At 33.1% G+C, this 20,580-nt stretch overlaps 2 protein-coding genes across 2 annotated transcripts; both read right to left on the bottom strand.

Moving 5' to 3' along the window:
- Positions 1-551: 551 nt before the first annotated feature.
- Positions 552-11,065, bottom strand: LOC100818930 (actin cytoskeleton-regulatory complex protein pan1). The gene is made up of 13 exons (XM_003522997.4): positions 10,586-11,065; positions 9,264-10,362; positions 6,986-7,204; positions 6,663-6,889; positions 5,812-5,886; positions 5,056-5,127; positions 4,864-4,962; positions 2,954-3,025; positions 2,755-2,869; positions 2,399-2,467; positions 2,018-2,315; positions 1,787-1,868; positions 552-1,448 (listed from the first exon to the last, which is right to left on the bottom strand). The coding sequence occupies exons 1-13, from the start codon at positions 10,718-10,720 to the stop codon at positions 822-824; spliced, it is 3,189 nt and encodes a 1,062-aa protein (XP_003523045.1). The 5' UTR covers positions 10,721-11,065; the 3' UTR covers positions 552-821.
- Positions 11,066-13,241: 2,176 nt separating this feature from the next.
- On the bottom strand, positions 13,242-15,336 carry LOC100820530 (WUSCHEL-related homeobox 8). Its single transcript, XM_003523000.5, has 3 exons — positions 14,924-15,336; positions 13,819-14,217; positions 13,242-13,552 (listed from the first exon to the last, which is right to left on the bottom strand). The coding sequence occupies exons 1-3, from the start codon at positions 15,087-15,089 to the stop codon at positions 13,491-13,493; spliced, it is 627 nt and encodes a 208-aa protein (XP_003523048.1). The 5' UTR covers positions 15,090-15,336; the 3' UTR covers positions 13,242-13,490.
- Between the last annotated feature and the right edge of the window lie 5,244 nt (positions 15,337-20,580).

A 20,580-nucleotide genomic window follows, 5' to 3' on the forward strand; every position in this document is an offset into this window, starting at 1 on the left:
AGTGGAGCATCTCTAATGTAATATTGTAGCTGAATTGGGTTCTTAATTCTTTTAAGTAGCAGTAAAAAAATATTTTTAATAGGACCTCTTTTTATCACAAATAAAATTTAAAAATACTCATTAATTTTTGGATAAATAATCATTTTTGTGTCTCAATGTGTAATTCGCTAAGATGAAAATACAAAATTGAATCCTGAGTAAAAAGTACGACAAATATGTCTTGCCGTTAACTTCATTCCGTTACCAATATAAGGACATATTTGTCATAATATTTTTTTTTACTTTTAGTCTTTCCACTCTACTGACAAATACGTCTTAAAAAGATGAAAATGTAAACTTTAGTCCCTGAAGACATTAATAATATATTGTGACTTTGTGTTTATAATTTATTATTCTTGTTCGTTTAATATTTATACAATATATTTTTAAAATTTCCTTTTAATATATTTTTTAAATATATCTTGACATTAATAATAGAGAGTGAGCAATGTGATTTGGTGCCAATTGGGACACGGGGGACATACGTCAATACATGTAATACACAAGTAAAAGAAGAAAAAAAACTTTGCATGCACTTGCCATTAAACTTCGTAGTACATACAATACACATCAAGGCATTTAATTTTATCTATCTATCTTTCACACAAAATCCGCACATTACCAAAAAAAATAGAAAAAGTTCTCTTCAAACTGATATGTTTGCCACACCATATATTACCGTCCAGCTTTTCTTCTAGCTATACACAAAAAAAAATAGGCTATCAAGAATAATCAAGGAAATGGAAACAACAAAGAAAAACTGGGAAGAGTTGGAATGCAGGCTAGAATGCACTCCAGTTATCTGAACCTTTCTTCGGAGAATGATTTTCAGAAGAGACCTTAAAAGGGCCAGAGGAGCCGAATGGATCAGAGTCATCAAAAGAGAATGGACCACTGTGACCGAAGTCCTTGGTGCTACTAATTGAGTCAAACCTTGCATGTCCCTGACGACCAAAGCCAAAATCGTTGCTGCTACTCATGGAATCAAACCTTGTGAGCGTCTCAGGATTGGAGCCAAAATCCTTGCTGCTACTTATGGAGTCAAACCTTGTGAATTTATGATTATTGTAGCCAAAATCCTTGCTGCTACTTATTGAATCAAATCTCGTGAGCCTCTCTGGTTGTGGAGAATATCCACTTTCGTGCCTGAAGGAATCAAACCTTGACATGTCAAAGAAGTGATCCCCTGCCTCACTGTACCTTGGAGAGTTTTCGAACTTGGAAACTGGAGTTGCAGGCACTGAATCATCAAAAGCAAATTTGGAAACTGGAGTTGCAGGCACTGAATCATCAAAAGCAAATGGGCTTTTCGTCTGGAACGTGCCATCTGTATGTGTAGATCCTGTTCTAACTGGGTTTATACCAAAATCATCAGATTTAAAGAAATCTCTCTGCTCGAAGTCAGAGTCCTACAAAACCAAACAAAAATTTAAGTAGGTAGTAGCTTTATATCAATTAATTTTCCACAGAAGCACTATGTTGTAGCAATGTTATGTTGTCCAGAAAATCAAGGCAACTTCATCTTTGAAAAAAGACATCCCTTCTTCAGTTCTTTAGTAAATGTGCTAAGAAACCCATTCCAAAAATTATAAGGAAAAAAAGCCATTCATTGCCTATCTTAAACAATTCAGTATAAAAATAATCTTTAAAGAATTTCCCCAAGAACAATTATTTCTCAATAACTGAGACTAATTAGGTTGATATCCAGAACAGAATAAAATTAAAAGTTATGTATAGCATGAGTTACCTTGGTCTTGGTGTTAAAACCCCACACTGAGTCCACATCATCGTTGTTGTCAAATGCACCCCAGGTTGATTCATCAAAACTTCTGTTACCATAGATTAATGACATCACAATTACTAGATGCTCACAGTGAAAGCTATGCATTGCAGAAACATAAAAAATGGAAATAGACAAATCAACCCCCTTCCCACAAGCACACCCCTGGTGAAGGGAGGAAAAAACAACACAGATTACCTGTGTGTTTCTGCATCTGCTTCAAAACTTTTTCCAAAATGAGAATTTGAAAAGTCTTGAGAAGGACTCTCCACCGTACTCCTCCCAGCTAGACTATGGGGGATTCTTGCCAGGTCATCTTCACTGTGTGCATAGGATTCATCCTCAACTGTATAATCACCATTAGCAGAATTTTCTTGCTTCCCATTTGCATTCACAGGTGAACCATGAACAGAATTATCATCAGATAAATTTTGTTCTCCATCAATAAATGCCGACTTCGGTTTTGAAGATGTATAAGTGAGATCATTAGCAAATCCTAGAAATAAACAAAGCAATTAATAACACAAGTTAATTCATGCAAAACATGAAAATGATTTTGTAAGAAAAAACAACGGCTACCTTCATCCTCAAATTTATCCCAATCTTCATCCCAAAGAGCTGCTCCCTCTGGAATTCCAGGTTGCCAACCTTATAATTCATTTGGTTCATACACATACACAGACGCAACCACATTAAAGTTAGAAACAGAGGGAAATGCATTAACTTGTAACAAATATGCAACGCCCTTGATTTTAATAAAAGATCCTTTAGAAAAATGCAAGTTTCCAAATCATAAGAGGCTGCTTCCACAGAAGTATTAATATGAAGAATCACATATATTGAGTAAAAAAAAGTCAAAACAAATCATAAAATTGTTATTGCAGAGTGATTGAGAAAGAAGCCATAATGAGACAAAATGAGATTATTATAGTTACCAGCAGGAAGCTGAACCATTGTAATTGACTTCACATCTAGCCCATGTTTCTTGCACCGTTCGGCTAGAGCCTTAAATAACTCCTCGAGATCTGACTGTATGCGTTCAGCACGGACCTATGGAATTTGTTAAAACATCAGTAACAGAGTACTAGACAGGTTTCCCCAGAACACAAGTCTTATTCAAGAAATAAAATTCACCTGAAGGATACCATCTGCACTGCCTCCTTGTACCATTTTGACAATTGCTTGCTGCAACTCCACCTTCCTATCCTAAATAAGTACCAACTAATGGTTAAAGATGCATTGAAATTTGAAATGTTTCAACTTTAGAGACATTCATAATCCACCCAAGATACAGGTTTATTGCTGCTAAGAAAGGAGAAAAAAATTGTAGACTTCATCTATTCAATAAGAACTTGTAATTCAAAGGTTAGATTGTTGAAATTTAATATATACAAAGAGTTGTCGAAGAAGTAACTCTACTAAGAATTACTCGTGGAATAACATGATCCTCACTCTCTCTCTCTCTCTCTCTCACACACACACACATATGGAATTCCACAATGCAATAATGCCACTATAGGCTATAGTGCTGTTGCATTGCAGAATTCCTGGATCCACGATTACAACTCTGTCCGCTATTGCCACCTCTACAAGTGTAATGGTTGCAGCATGTGTTCACATCCTCTTGTCATATTTGACGAGTCTCCGGCCAATGAACTTTTGATTCAATATTATGCCATTTTTTTATGCATTTTCATGTGCATACAACTTAATTTGTTATACATATATAATTGATAGATATCATGTATTTCAATTGCTGTGCGGGTTAAAAAGAAAGGAAAAAGAAAAGTTATTTTCTTCTTAGCTAAAAAACTTTAAATTAAAATTTGATAAGTGAATCATTTTTTCAGTCAATCATTCATTGAATGATAAATCACTACAAGTGATGGAGATACGACTGTGACTATTTGCCCACATCGCTATCTGCTATATGATATTGCAGACCATTAGCTTTCAGCCATTTTCCACAATTAAAAAGTGATATATAGGGAGCATTTCGAATGAGAAATTTCTTAAAATGAAAAATGCAAACTATCAGTAATAGCCTTTAGATTATTCAAACACTCTTTAAAACAGGTCATGTGCCTATCCTTTTTCCCCTTTCACACTCAGGTATACGTAACAGAGGACTGTGTTCAGGAATGGAGGAGTGGCAACCCTGCCTTCAAGGTCTCCTAACCTGTCTCAATGCTTACCAATTCACGTTCACACATTCACAGTGCAAGCAGCCCCAATATGAAGGAGGTGAGGGAGAGAGAGGGGATTCCCTAATTGGAAGACAAAACAGAACTTCTAATTGTCGAAGCTATAACTACAAATTTTGAAGAAATGAGAATGAAAAATAAAATGAAAAGATTAACAACAACTTCAAAGCTCGAATCTGAAACACTACTTTACATGTCTGAAACAGCAATTCACCCACAAACGTGACATCAACGCAGAACCAAAAATTGGTTTTTTTATCCCAAACACGAAGCAATGAGGGAATTGAACTCAACACCCAAATTTCAAATTTTCAATAAGTCATAAAACTATTTTAAAAAAAAAACAGAATTATGCTTAATTGGCATGAAACAGAATCGCTCCATATTCCAACAGAGCTCGTAGAGGAAGTCAAGCATGAGGTTTGATCCTTTTTTAAAAGGTAAATGCAACCCACTTATAAAATCATTCATGAGCATTTACTTTATAATTTAAGCATTTAAGAGAGTTGGTCCTGGACATGGTATCAGAGCTTGTATGGCCTAGTGGTCATGAGTTAGATCCTTCTCACCCTCATTCTAAATAAAAGTTGAATTTGAGCACAATTTAAGGTGTGTTTGTGTGTTATGCATACTTCAAACCCAAAGGGATCTTGCAGGAGGGGAGTGCAAAAGATATAAGACCATTCATGAGCTATAGCCTAAGAGCTTAAATTTTGGGAGAGGTTGGTCCTTCATAATAACTTAAGACCAATGCAGTAAAAGAGGGCATACTAAATAGTCAATAACTTCACCTCTTACAAATAGCCTATCTTTAACAAGTAATTTAGATTTTCTAATTACCTGTATATCACGAAATTTAGCTTCTTCAACGGTCAATTTTGATACTATTTCTGCTACTTGTTTGTATTTCTCTTCATATTTCTTGCCCAATGATTCTGCCTGTAACAACACACCACCAAATGATAGTTAATTCTTTTCACATCTTAAATTTGCATCACGTTTTCAGAAAAGAAAAGAAAAAAAGGAATATACCTCACGCTTATCCGCAGATGCCCTTTCCGTAATCTCATTTAGTCGATTATCGCATCTGCTTTTATATAGAACCTGAAATACAAGTTAACATCCGGGAAAGGAATTCATGGCATACATTAAAAAATCATTCTGGTTTTATCCCAATAAAATCCTTAACTGAATCCACTTAAAATCATCAATCTTTTTGCTGCATTCCGGTTCGTTTCTTGAGAGGGGGGAAGTCATACTGGCTTTTACCCAATAAAATCCTTAACTTTATCCACTAATCCATTTAAAATCGTCCTATCTTTTCACTGCGTGCATGATTCCAGTAAGAGTTTCTAGGCTTCAACTGAGGCCTAACTAGAACCATAAAACCCAAACATTAAGTCACTGTAGGATGATTTGCATTTATCATAGAAAACCAATCCTTCCTGCTAAATTACACAGCTCTGGTACACTGACTTTGTGTTTTGAATTAGCTTGTATTATGCATATAATAGTATACTCAAGAGCTATTTAGCTTAGAAGTTATTCTGTAAAAACCAAGCAAAACCAAACATGCGAATAACTACAGGTCAAAGATCATTAATAAATTTATTTTTAACCTCTTTGGCATGCAATAACTTCATTAATGCAAACACAATTTTACTTTAAAGTGAACCACCAGCAGTGTGGCCTAGCAAGCCTACAAATAATCGATTTCAACCATGCTAAGCCTTAAGCAATAAACATCAATGTAAGATTAAAAAAAAAAACAAGATATGAATTACTAACCAGTTCCTGCATTTTGTTGCGGTATAACTCAAGCTTCTCTTTTGAATCCAAAATCACATTCTGAGTTTCTTCAAACTACAACAGAAAAGAGAAACATTTTTTATTTATAATTTCTCAAAATGTGCAAGAGAACCAAGACCACTTACAAATGAATAGATGGTTGAAAATATTACTGAATATGCGGAATTAATTTTGGGTTCAAACGTAACTCCAGCCACATAATTCATTTTGAACATACTTGCAAAATTATATTTAAGACCAAAAATTAACTTGGGTCCACCCGGCAAACAACTATAAAAAGTGACATACAGTTGCTTTTGGATCAAAATGTGATTTGGATCCCCATAAGGCCATCAATAGTTTTGAAGTATCAAAGAAGCACTAAGGGACTGTGAATTTATTTTTGTGTGTCCTTTCTACTGGAGCAGTTTCTAGTTAAACTTTCAAGAGATTATGGCAGAAATAAGGAAACAGTGATTTTATGAGAGGGTGCAATTTATACAATTCTTTGGTGCATTTGGTTGGGAGAGAAGTGCTTCATATTTTCAAAGGTATCTCTTTACCTTGCATTTGTTAGTAGATATAGTTGAATCCGTGGCTTTAGGAAGAGTTTTATAATCTTCCCATTTCTAAAAAAATGGTACCTTTTTTTAAAAAAAATAGAGAGAATCATAAATACATTAAGATGAAGAGAAGATAATTACAAAGGGATAGGAGAAAATCATAAATAAAGTATCCTCCTTAATTACAAAAACACAAGCATCATCGAAAAATCAAAAACATAATGGATAACCTTCACTTTCCCAAATATATTTATACATGGACAAAAACTATGAAGGCAGAGCAAATACCTTTTTCTCCGCAGTTGTTGCCTCTTGAGGCTTTGAATTCAATATATTCTGCTCACCATTTTCTGCACGATTCAAAAAGGAATCGTCCAACACAGGTGTTCCTGACTTTTGCTGATTGGGCTGTTGAGTGCCATCAGCCTGGGCAGAACTTCCCTGAACTGGTGGCCTCAAACCAGCTGTTGGTGCCACTGGCCGAGCACCTGGAATCCCTTGTTGCTGCTGAAAACCTTGAGACAGATAAAAGAAAAAAAAATCATCAAGAAATATCCTATATGACTAAGAGAAAAGGAAAAGTTTGAGATAGTGTAAATAAGGGAAAATACCTTGGCCAATACCCCAGCCTGCATTTCCATAAGCAATTTTTGGTTGGCCTATCATTGACATCAGTGTCTCGTCAAACAAAACATTGCTTGGAAGAGACTCTGGAAGAGGACGACCTTCCCTGTAACGTTCCATCAAATAAAGAGCAAAGCAAAACTCCTTCAAAGAAAGCATGCTATCATTATCCTGATCAGACAAGTCCCACACCTTCTTTAAGACATCTGCACAAAGTCCACAAAGATCTTGTTACGTATTTGCTATCAGAGAAATAATGAAAAGATTATCCTAAGATCGGTCCACCTCTACAAGAAAATTTCCAAAATAGTGAAGCACTTGCTAAGAAACGGAGTCAATAAAACAGAGTAAAGAAACATATCTAGTAACATCATCTTATCTGAAGCATGTTTTTCTTAGTAGCTTTTAATTTCTATTAGCCTGGTTGTCATGAAATACAATATTTCTTTTCTATCTTCTATTTTCTAATCCAGATTCCAAACAGTCTGACACTGGGAACCCCATCAGCAATGACAAAATTGCGGCCAACATGATGTTCTATGTAAAATAGTGGAACATCATGAATTAGTTGACAAATAAGCAACTCATGTAGGATGAATATGAGGATTTGGAATCGGTTAATTCTCTAGGTTCATACCAAATAAATTTCTGAATGTGGAGTTTCTCAGGTCTCATAACTGTCACCTACAATGTAATTGTGTTCAAAATACTAGTGTTTTTTTCCACTTTCCTTTAAAATAAAAAATAATCCAACATAACACCAAGTAGGATAAAAACAGAAGGATTTTGGCATTAATAGTTATCCTGGTTCATAACCCCATAGATTTCAAAATGTCAAGTAGATTTATTTCCGAGGTCTAAATCAAATAACTGTCATCTATCATAGAATCTGCTGAAACTCAAGCTATCAGTATTTATTGTTATTTTCCTTTAAGAAATATTTTTTAATTATTGTGATACTAAAGTGAAACATGAGGATTCGAAATTGGTTGGGATTCTTGGTTCATAACCAGACACATTTATAAATGTGTGGTTGATCTTATAGGTCTAATACCTATAACCTACCATATATCCCTTCTCAAATTATCAATATCTCTGTCACCTTCCTCCTTTCTTTAATAAATGATCGATCCATAATGAAACCAAGTAATTCATACTTCATAGTATCTATGACTTGGATTAAAAATGGGCAGGATGCCAACCTGTGATTATTTCAATTCATGCAAATCCCTGGGAGGTTTATTACAAAGATTTGACTAATTGTTTCTTTGGATTTGGGTGATAGTACTTGCATCAAGTTTTAGAAGGATACTAAGGTGGGAATATTCATTTCTTAGAGGCTTTTCCTTGCTTAGACCTCTCTCTTGTATGCATAATTATCCCACCAAAAAAATTATTATTTGTACCTCCTGAACTTTCACATTCATAGGGAGTAATAGCTAAAACATTTCTCCATTTCATCTACCGAATTTGAATCCTATGATTAAATCTTCCTTTGTTTGTGTCACCTAGCATGGTAGATCCAATATAACTAAACCAAGTGACTCGTGGTATGGTATGATCTCCAATTTTCACCTCCAAGCCCATGTTCAAATGTGTTTTGCTGAACTTGCATTCCATATACTAAATTTTCCTTCCACTTAATTGAAAACCATGTGATTCCAATGCTTCTTTCAAGATGAGAACAACTAAAATAATGTAAAATTAAAAGGACGTGATCTGACTCAAAAACATGTGCATTCCAATAAAATGCATCAAACCCCTGCAGACAAAGCATGTCAGCACTCAAGCTTCAGCAGACATGCTCTCTTTGGATACTTAAGTATGAACTGATCCTCCACCTTTGTTCTTAATTGGGATGGGATGAGCAGCCATAGTGATTTTTTTTTCTGAATTGATGAGCAGCCATAGTAATCATACATCTGTCACTAGTTACTATTCATGACTAAAGTTGGACATTGAATACCTCTTGGGCTACTAGAGAGTTCCGTTTTTTTTCAAATAAAATCCACATACTTATTTTACCATCACCAAAAACAATATCCAGTATCGGTGCACAGTTAACCATTCCTTGACAACATTAAGGCAGACCCCCAAAAAAATAATCTGAATCACGAAGCTAAGCCCTAAAATTTTCAGCTGATTATTGTTCTTGTTAGTTATGCAATATGTATGCAACATTTCATTGACAAGCTAACACATCAACATACCAAAATGCATAAACATTACGTCAAAAAGTGTCAGTTGGAAAGAAAAAGGTTTTACCTATGGGTAATCTCCAGCTTAAAAATAGACTGCGTGCCTGCTCCCCAGTGATTTTCCCATCCCTGTCGGTGTCAACTTCCATAAACACCTTTGTATACTTCTGCACATCAGTAGGTTTCATTTTTGGCCAAGAAAGATGTGAATTGTCAGAATTTGCATTTCCAAGCCCAGATGGTGTATTTGGAGAAGAAGAAGCTGGTGGTGAAATTTGTTGGCTTATGTTTGGTGCAGATTGTGCCCGCTGAAACTGACTATTTGCAGGCAGCATTGAAGAATATGCACTCTGCAATGAGTCAAGAGAATTTTGCTTAATTGCAGGTTGGGGAGCAGTGGAAACAGGAACAATGGCTGATGAGACATTGCTGACAGAGTAACTCAGTCCAGCAGGTTCTTGTTTCGGTGTCAATGAGGCAGCAGAGAAAAAATCATTGCCCAAAACTGAATTGGAGGAGAACCCATTTCCAGATACACCTAATGCTTTAGTGTTAACAGTTGTAGACTGGGGCATTGGTGAGATTGGAGATGACTGCGGCATTGGTGAGATTGGAGATGTTGATGACGGTAATGCAGCTGATGGGGTCAGTCCAGCAGGTCTGGTAGCAACCATACCAGGCCTTACATTATTCCAATCATTCGAGACGACGCCAGGATTTGAGAAATTGTGACCAGCTATGTTAACTCCTCTAGAAATATCTGGACCTGCAACACCCTGTTGTGGACGCAGACCGCCACCAGCAGGCATGGATTGAGGAGGTCTCATGCCAGGATGCTGCTGCGAAGGATAATATTGCGGGTTTGCACCAGGACCTGCCAACCCTTGTCCTCTATAGGGAAAACTTTGAGCCAAATTGGGTGCGGTAACACCCATCTGCCCGACAGACCCAGCACCGGGCATCGAATTCGGGCGTGGTTGAGGCACAGCAGCAAGATTAATCTGTGGGGCAGGGATTTTAGCAGCAGCAGGACCATACAAAGCTGCCTTCACAATATCAGGCGTTAAATCTCGCTTACTCTGAGCCACAGTGACTAACCTTAGAGCATTAAAAAACTCCGCGCGCCCAAGGAAACCCGTTTTGGCCTGATCAGCATACGCCCACACCTGCAACAACTCAAATCGAGAACAACAATAAGAATTATACGCTAGATCGAGTTAAAATATCCAAGGAAAAGCGAAATGAAGAATCAACCAAAACCTAAATCAGAGATTCTAAGCAAACAATAACGAAATCATAACGATCGATCACGAAAATCCTATGCCTCGAAGAGAAAACACAAACGGAAGTGCAGTGAGTTGAAATATTTGGTTTAGATTAGAATGAAACCTGAGCGAGGACTTGTTTGGGCAAATTGGATCCCTGAAAGAATGAGACGGCTTCGGCTCCACTGATTCTGCCATCTCCGTCCAAATCTGCTCTCCTGAAAAACGCTTCGAACTGATCCATGTTGGGTCCCGCCATTGAAGTGGATCGAATCGGTTAGTTAGGGATTTGTTTTTGATTCGTGGAAGAGAGGATGAATTGCGGAGAAAGAGGGAATTCGATTATTGTGCGTCTGAATTCGCAGATTCGGAAGAATTAAGGGAAAGCGAAAAAGTGAATGGAATATGGTTTTTATTTATTTCCGGCGAGGGCGATGCTGAAATGATTGAGATGTGGCATCTTCTCCGACTGCTGCACAGGCTGTGCCTCTTCGGAGGAATACAAATTTCATTCCGATTCCATTTACATTTACATCTAATCTCACCCTTCTCACACTCAAACAAAACAATCAATATTTTATTAATAATACATCCTAAAAAAATAACAATAACAACTTAATCTTTATAAATAATGTTGACTTTAACTCTTTAAAAGCTTAATTTATACTTATTTTACGGTAAAATATTTTATATGAAGGTAGCAATAGGAAGATTAAATCTAAATAGGATAATCATATACGAACAAAAGTGAAGATTTAATATTATATAATTATTTTAAAAATTATAATATAAGTCTTGTTGATATTTAATTATACGATTTAAATTTTAACATTACACTTATATATATAAAATGTTTCTTATATTAATATAATGCAGTAATATATTAAACTATGCGCCTAATTTTATTACATTAATGATCATTCTGTTTTCTTTTTGGTAGCGAGAAATAATAGTGAATTTTAAAAAAAATTATGAAGTTCAAATAATTAAAAAAATAAAATAAAAACTAAATTTAGTTATGTTTACAAAGAATACAAATTTTTTTGTCTAATAAAAATAATGGTTTTGATAACATTCTGTATTTCTAACCCTTTTCAGTTTTTTCCTAAAACAGAAAGATGGTCTGTTTTAAAAAATAGTGATTGCTTAATACCTTGATAAGTTTTAATATTCATTTTTGTTTTTAAGCCTTTTTATTTTTGTGTCATGATTTTTTTTCTAAAATGAGTAATCCTTCCTGGATTATAATATTCGATGGATACATAATGGTTCAATGTTTAAAATTTAATCCTCACTAATAATCGTTCATCTTAATTAGTCCCTCGGTCAATTCTATTAGTTATCCTATGAAACGAAACAAAACAGACAGTGACAACTAGATGCGGTAAATCGAGCTATAGATATTAGGTGTTATACTCGTTAGGAAGAACATATTTGAGAGGATTATAAGATGCCATGAATGGGTACCCTTTGTTAATTTTGTAACCATTTGTTCACGTAAATATGACAAATGAAGAAGTTGTTGTGCATATTCTGTGTAAAATACATGAATGGTTAATTTCCCCTTCTCTATCAATAACGTGCAAAAAAAAGAGTTATATCATCAATAAATAATACAACTCACAACAGCGAGCTATTGGGTATGAATTATCACTTATCAATATCATAGCATATATCTAATTATCTCGAGTTACTTCAAAATACTTGATCGTCATCATCAAGCAGTGACGAGAACAATTTTTTAAAATTTTATAAAAATCAAAATCAATAAAACATATAAAATTATATTTATGATAACTAAATATATATTTTTGCTTAGCTTTAAACTAGTCTCGAGAAATGTCAAAAATGCGCCTACTAAGGATAAACGAAATCACCCAAGATACTCTTCAGAAGATATGTGATGATGTGTTCACTTCAGCATCATTATAGAAATGTTCCCAGTTAGTGGCTCTGGCATAAAACAAATTGCGTTCTTAATAAAATTCAAGTGAAGAAAGCATTCTCGCAGCTATTTTAAGTGGATTGGAGCTGAGTAGCTGACAGTCCCTGATTGAACTAAATGCTTAAAGCCTTAAATTATCCCTCTTAAGCTTCAATCTCATGTCGATATGCAGAACTTTTGGATGAACGGTTTAACCTTTTTTCTGTACATTCAACAGCTAGTTTTAGGAAGGTGCTTTCTTTTCTATTTTTCTGGAATAATTTGCTACAAAGTGTAGCCGTGTTGCTGTTTATCAGATCCCTCCAGGTAGGGAGATGTTCCTTAAATTGTTTAGCTAAATTTACAAGCATTTAGGCTTCATTACTATCAGATAAAATTCAAACGGTTAAGTTTTAGCATCCAAATTCCCTATTTAAGATTTGGATGCAGGATTATAGTACCATAAAAGCAATAACTAATGCTATCAAATATCTAGAATGCAAAAGGAGACTAGTGAATACGTGATGACCAGAAATTCTGGAGACAAGTGGCAATACCAGCAAGTAGAGGTAATTGTTGAAGGCATCAGAACAAAAAAAAATTGTTAAAAGTGATAGGAAGCAGGTTGCTGCGAAGGTAATAGTTTGATGTGAGTAAATTTAGTACTTATGGACTTGAAATTGTTAACCTAATTATTCAAGGGTTATTTGAATGAGTGGTTACTGGTTTGTAAAAGTACAAGATAAAGTCTTTTCTAGCTCAAACACCCAAAAGGTGGTTCAGCAGATTTACATAACAACATAACTGAGACAATATACTGACCACGTAAGCTCTTATAAGTCAGATCTCACAGTAATTAGGAGAAGAAATAATGTTTAAACTTGTAAAATTGTAACATGTCACACAGTAACGGTTGTCAACAGTTAGCACTGCAAAGCACCTAAGCAAAAACAATTTATACAATATATAGTTATACCACATCATGTGTGGTTCATCAACATATTGGACAAAAAGCCCATATATCTAACAGTATCATCAACAAACTTGAGTCCACCAAGCTGCAATCAAGAATTTAAGTCTTCAACCCATCCATTCCACAGATTTCTCAAAGAAAATAAGAACTGTAGCAGCTTGCAACTTCTATTTTACCCAGTAATTGGTCAAATCCTGGACAAGCAAACCAATAGAATTTATATTGAATATCTTCCATAAGTTAAAATTAACTTATCCATAAATTAATTTACTGAAGCTCTCTCATTAGTTTCTCGAAAAGTTGGTGTTAATTATGCATAAGTGGTTTTTAATTTACAGAAGCTCTCTCATCAGTTGGTTTTAATTATGCATAAGTGATTTTTAATTACCTTTTTAGTTCCTTATCTATAAATATTCATTGAGAAGTTTATCCAAACAAAATCTAACAGAAAGATTAATACCTATGTCAGGACTCTGGATGTACATATCCTTGATCCTATGAGGTGATGAATTCTCATAGGGTTGAACCTGAAAGCCTTCTGCACGAGTCTTTTTCTCTTTTGGAGACTCAACTTCTGGCTCCACAACATTGGGTGCAGGAGTGAGTTGCTTCCGCTTTGAACGAGCTCTTCTATTCTGGAACCAGTTATAAACATTTGTCTCTGATATTTGGCCATGCTGGCCCAGCTCAATGGTTATGTCTTTGATCTTCTGCTTGCTCGGAGTGCCATTTCCCTCATCAAAAATACGCTCAAGTATTTGAAGCTGCAGAGGCGTTGGAGTCCAGCGCTGCCTCGCAGTTATCTTGTGTCCAGAGCATGCCATCAACGGATCACAGTACAAATTACCCAGCCTCAGCCCTGACTCAAAATACAACAACAAATTAAACACTCACATTGTTTCTCCACCGTCAAATTGAACAACAAATCCCACTAATTCAACCTACATATCCAAATCTGAAGAAACTTACACGTTTAAGAAACTTCCTGATAATCTTATGACATGAAAAAATTATACCATGGTCCTGGACCATTATGGTATCAGTCAATCTTCATGAGACACAATGTTTTTTTTCTAGAAACAAGTATCCCAGAGCTGAAAGTAATGAGACTAACACTACAGGCATAAAGATTACTGAAATAGATTTTGCTTCTCTGAATGAAGTTTTTTTCATATGCAAGGAATAGATCTTCTATCAGCATGCTTAAGGAACTCACCCATCTATCAAGTAAACTTATAAGGTTAAAACTTGTTGGTTTCATGTGACACATAATCAGGTCTAAATAACTTTTTCTCATAAATTTAAAAAAAAAAAAGAAACTCAATTATGCATCACACGAAAATTGATCGGAATTATGATCACATGGTGACCCCGTTTCTCGAAATTATAACAGACTAGATAATCTCAACTGTCATGTAATGCTATTTTCAATATAGAAAAGTATATGTTGTTAATTTGTTCCGTTCAATCATAAAATGAATTATGTTTATTGTAATAATAACCCTGAGGTGTGAAGCAATAATAATATGTACTATAATGCTGTTGGGTTAAGAAGCAATGGAAACCTGCGAGGTCCTGTTGGGTAGTGACGGCCTTGTGCATCTCAACGAGCTGTTCACAGATGGTGGCGTAGACAGAAATCTGTTGCCTGAGCAGTTCCATTTGGTCGTCGGTCATAACTTTGACGTAAAGGCCTCCAATACCACCACCGTTTGAGGTCTCTGCTTCCATTTATTCTTCTTCTTCTTTTTGGCTTTTTGCAGAACCAAACTCCTAAACAAAGAAATGACTCAGTTTTGTTTTGGCTTTGGCAGCAAGAATTGAATTTGGATTTGCATTTTGCAGAGACAAACAGACAGCATCCTCAGACCTCAAGTCAAAGCTTAAAGGACCGTAGTTTGCTGCGCGATTTAGCCTTATTCCGCAAATCTCGCAATTTAGCCTCCCTCCCCACTTTTTTTTTTTTTTTTTAACTTTAGGCTTATTTCTTCTATCAAAGAATTTTAGAAATTTATGTGACTTTGACCATTTTGAGAATAAGATTCTTAAACAAAATCTGAAACTCACATTTTAGTGAGACTTATATATTTCCTCCGGTCTTATATACGTTGTTATATATGAAATAAAATAAAATATCCTTTTTGATCGAAGTATAAAAAATATAGAATTATTTTAGTTAAATAAAAAATTGTCCTTAGTGATTTTTTTTTTGATAAATATGAATGTATTTATTGAGTTATTAACCAAACAAGATATATCCATTGATTGAAAAATTATCTTTTAAAAAATAGTCATATCTTATATCATTTAATATTATGGATAATTTTAAAATAAAATTAAATTTTATGATAAATTAACTTATTTAATTATTTTTATTAGTTTTGATAAATTAGATAATTATTTATAAAATTAAAGGTAATAAATTTCATCTCTCTTCAAGAGAGTTGGAAAAAAAACATATGGGTATATCACTATTCATTACTTTTTTTTCACAAATGTATAATTCATACCTAAGGACATGGATTTGGTTAAAAAGTAAGAAAGGAATAATGAATTCACTCAAGATATCAAGTTGATTAAGTTTGTCGGTTGTGAGGTAGTTTAGTTTAAAAATAGTAGTGAAATTTACTTTAAGTATCATTTTATTTTGAGGGAAATGAATTACATCTATAAATATTAATTCAGTAAAGTTTTATAAAAAAAAATTAACACATGACCATCTTCCTTTTACTAGCTTTTGATATTAAATTAGTTTCTTAAAATTAAAATATTATATTCGTTATACTATTAATTTTTATTTATAAGAATAACCATAGTGGAATTTTGAATATTAAAAGAATTATTTTATATTTTTTTCAAAATATAGAGATGCGTTAATTTAAATAATACCGCCAAATTTCATTGAAATATTAATTAAATAAAAATAGAAGCACAACATTAAGTATTGTAAATCTATTTTGGTTTACTTCTTTTTAAAAAAAATAATTTAACTTGTGTAGCAAGAACAGTCATTACATTTTATTAATTTCTTTTAAAACGGTCGATTTAGAAATTTTCTCGTATATTGAATCTAAAAGAAACTATAAATATATTGAAATTATCTCAATAGTATTTACTCAAATAAGCTAACTATTTAATTAATTAATTAATTAATTTTTTTAATTTTGTATGAAAAAATCACAAACACAATAAATTAATATAAATAAATAAATCAATAAATAATTGCAGGTTTGCCTTCTGGTTATTGTTTCCGGGCGTAATTAACGCTTTCCCCACGCGTACGCGTACAGCATCGCCCGACAAAGTTTCCCACCCATTATCCGCATTCTATCCAACTATAAATTAGGGTTATGTTTGGATTGATAGAAAGAGACGAGGTGGAATGAAATGAAATAGAAGGGAAAAAATTCTATTGTTTATTAGAAAATAGAAAGAAATGAATAAATCATTATCTTATTCTCATATTATTTTAATTTTAAAAAGATCTCTAACAATCTTCTTTAGTCATGGATGAAGAGAAGTTTTTATTTTTGAAGAGAAAAATAAACGTCCATTCTTCAAAATCTCATCTATTTATCTATACAGAAAGGGGAAGGGCAATTTTGATTTTGTTTTTATGAGTATTATTAATTATTAAAAAAAAAATCCAAGGACTACAGTGGCCACTGAACGAGATTGTAGAAATTTCTTATTTCCTTGTCCACTCTCAACATCATCTTTGAATGTCAAGTTATCAAATTTTCATATTAAATCTACTTAACTTCCATTGTATTTGGTTGTTGAGAAACGGCAAGCAAGAAAGAATAGCTCTGAGAATGGAATTGGAATTTCAATGTATGAGTTTGAGGTGTAATTTACATTAATAGCTATTGATTTCTACACTTTCCGATGGTCTCCTTTTTACCTTCTAAAATGTTACTTCCGGAATGAGTCCAAAAGGTTAAAATAATATTTCGAAAAAACTGCAGAAAGCAACTTGGGAGATATTGGAAGCAACATCCCATTTCTAAATTACTGTAATGAATTATTTGTAATTTGTTAAAACAAAACAATAAGTTGTACTATAAATAATCATTATCTTAAACAAGTAATAAGTTGTACAAAGAACATTTAGTTAAATTATTTAAAACAAGTTGTGCAAATAACAAAATGTTAATTACACTGAAAATGTATTGAGAAAAAAATTAATTAAAACAAATAAGAATTATTAATGAAATAAAATATAAGACAATCCCATCTCCATACATACAGGGATACTTTGGTTCCAAGAAAACAGTTGAGATATTAAAATAATAAGAGGAGTTGAGAAAAATTATTGCCAAATACATAAAAAAAAAAAAGTGTTTGAACTTTGAAGAGTAGTTTTTAAAAATGAGGAATGTGAGAACGATGATATTTGATAAAAATAAATAAATGCATAAAAAAATTGTTTAAAAATATATGAAAAACTTATAAAGATTTTTTTTTTAAAAAAAAGGTTAAAATATGAATATTTTGAAGACAATAAAATTTTTAAAAATGGTGAGATTAAAATAATGTTTAAATGTGTAAAAATGATATTTAAAAATATATTAAAATTTTGAAAATAATAAAAGTTTAAAAATATGACAAATAAAAAATAATGTTTTGAAAATTTTGTAAATAATGAAAATTTTAAAGAAGAAATGTAAATGACACAAATTGGATTTGGTTTCTTAGGCACAAATTGGATTAGGTGTTTAGACTCAAGGCGCTCCACCTCTGACTAGTGATTCTTTCTTGGGTCTTGCATGTCTCTTGGCACATTACAAAACAAAACACTTATCCCAGCCCATAATATAAAGCATTTGTCTCTGCTGTTTGTGAACTATAATGACTTATATATTTGTTCTCTAATCTGAAAGTTCAATGCACATGTACCTCACTTAAATTAATATTGTAACAACTAAAGTGCTCTTCACATAGCTGCAAATCCAGTTTTTCACAAACATGCCAAACACTTGGAAATTGATTGCCATCATGTTGTTGGTGAAAACACACAAGTTGGTATCCCACGCCTTTTACCTGCTCCATCTCAAGCTTAGTTAGCTTTCTTCCCCAAAGCTCTTTGTCCTAAGCCTTTCACTACTATTAAAAAAATTGTAGTAATATATGTTACTATACCTCTTACCTTATTTGTGGAGTTGTTGCTCTTGATGTTTAGTCAAATATTTGCTTTAATCTCCTTAAGGTAATTGATGCTTACTGATCCATTTTGTTAAAAGGTGCGGCATGCTGATCGTTTAGCTAGAAAGGTCACTTGTTCTCCTTGGGTTTTCATGTAGCTTCTAGTCATAATAAGTAGGTTTTCTTTTGCTCAACTATTTCACTGCATTACATAGTATTCTCGGTTCTTACTAGTCTCTTTCCTACTAGGTATTACTATTTAACCGTTACTTTCTGTTAGTTGTTCAGTATTTGAAGTATGAATAATGGGTGGCTAAAGTGTAGTAAGGTAAACAAGCTAGAATTTGTTATATATGAAACTTGTTTATCAAGCAACTATCTTGATCTTGCTGCATCATTTGTGTTTTGTTGAGAATGACAAGTGGGTGGGAACTACACTTTTGTTAATTCTTTAAATTGCATCCGCTGGTTTTGGAACTCCGTTTCTTATATATCTTGTGTATTTGGTTTTCTTAAAAAACTTAACATAAACTCTAACCAAACATTCAAAGTCTCTATTTGCGGGGAATTGGTATTCCAGATAACAATTTCTGAACGTGTTCAAGAGAGCATAGTTTATGGTTATTACTTATTAGACTATTTTGATTTTAGGTTATTTCATCGTAGTAATTGTGATTCGTGATTATATTGTGAGTGATTTAATGCTTTATTAAGCCAGTAGTTGAGCAATTCTTTTGGAGATGGAATCGGTTTCCATTGCTTTGCCTTGGTGGAGGATATCCGCACCATGAAAGGTAAACTCTGCTCCTGCAAGTTTTCGCATGTGCTTCAAGAAGCAAACCAAATTGCCAAGTTCGGCTTTTCTATAAATTGCACCAAGCTATGGTTTGGTCACTTAGAATGAAAGAGATGATAAAAGAATTGAAAAGAAATTCAAATGCAAGACTCAAAGTTTTGAAAATTTTCTTTCAATTGTTTCCTATTTGAACACAAGCAAACTATAGCTAAATCTATTTTTTTTTTCTTCTGTCCCGTTTTTTTTATTTCATTATTCTTATTGGGTGATGCTGCTTGGATTATCTGGTTATGATAAATAAATTATTATATTTTAAAGTTTTTGTCTTTAATTATTTTATACTTATATAAATTTTTATTTTTATATTAATACATGATAAAAAAAACATTTATTTTTTATGTACTAAATATTTATTTTATTTAATATTTTTCATAATTTTCACTTATATATCCCATTAATTCCTTTTAGTGGACTCTCATTTAATATTCTCGTTATAATTAATTATTTATTTTTAATAAATTTCAATCACTCCGTAAAAGAGTGTCAAAAAGAGCCAAGAAGAGTAACACTCATATTTTTCTTAAAAATAAAAATAAAAGAGCTAACAATAGAAGAGAAGATGAAAAAAAAACATCTTAAAATGGACTTTTAAGTGTCAAAATACAATGACGACATTAAACATTGATAAATACTCTCTTTTTCTTTTTTTCAGTGACCATTTTTTTGTAAATTATTATTCTTACTTGTACGCCGTTATCAAAGTACAAAATAATAGATCTTTTTATTTAATTTTTAATTAATTTACAAATCTATTGTGAAGGTAAAAAAACAATTGATATATATTTATTGTCGAGTATAAATAGAAAAAGGTAAAATAAAAAATTTTATAACTATGAGAATCAATATATTTTATTTTATTTATTAATTGTTGTAAAAAAAAGCTTTAAATGACAATTAAAAAGAAATGGAGATAGTAAATAAATAATTTTTTTAGTACTAAAACTTTCATAGAGCTATAGACTACTATACGAATTGTGTATGATATGGAAATTCAATCAAGCTAGGTAGATCATTTCTCTTCATGTGCATAATGATTAACTGCGGCCTGAAACAAGGGCAGATATGCCACATACTATTGGTCATAGAAAGAGTGGATTGTTGTCTTTAATAAACACTGCTGCAGATACGATAATGTTATCATTGCTATGGATAATTGAATATGAGCATCTCTTACCTACCGGCCAAAACTAGGTCTCATCGTGTTTATGGGAATTAAAAACA

Source organism: Glycine max, chromosome 4 (genome assembly GCF_000004515.6).
Source record: "Glycine max cultivar Williams 82 chromosome 4, Glycine_max_v4.0, whole genome shotgun sequence".
In the NCBI taxonomy this organism is placed as follows: domain Eukaryota; kingdom Viridiplantae; phylum Streptophyta; class Magnoliopsida; order Fabales; family Fabaceae; genus Glycine; species Glycine max.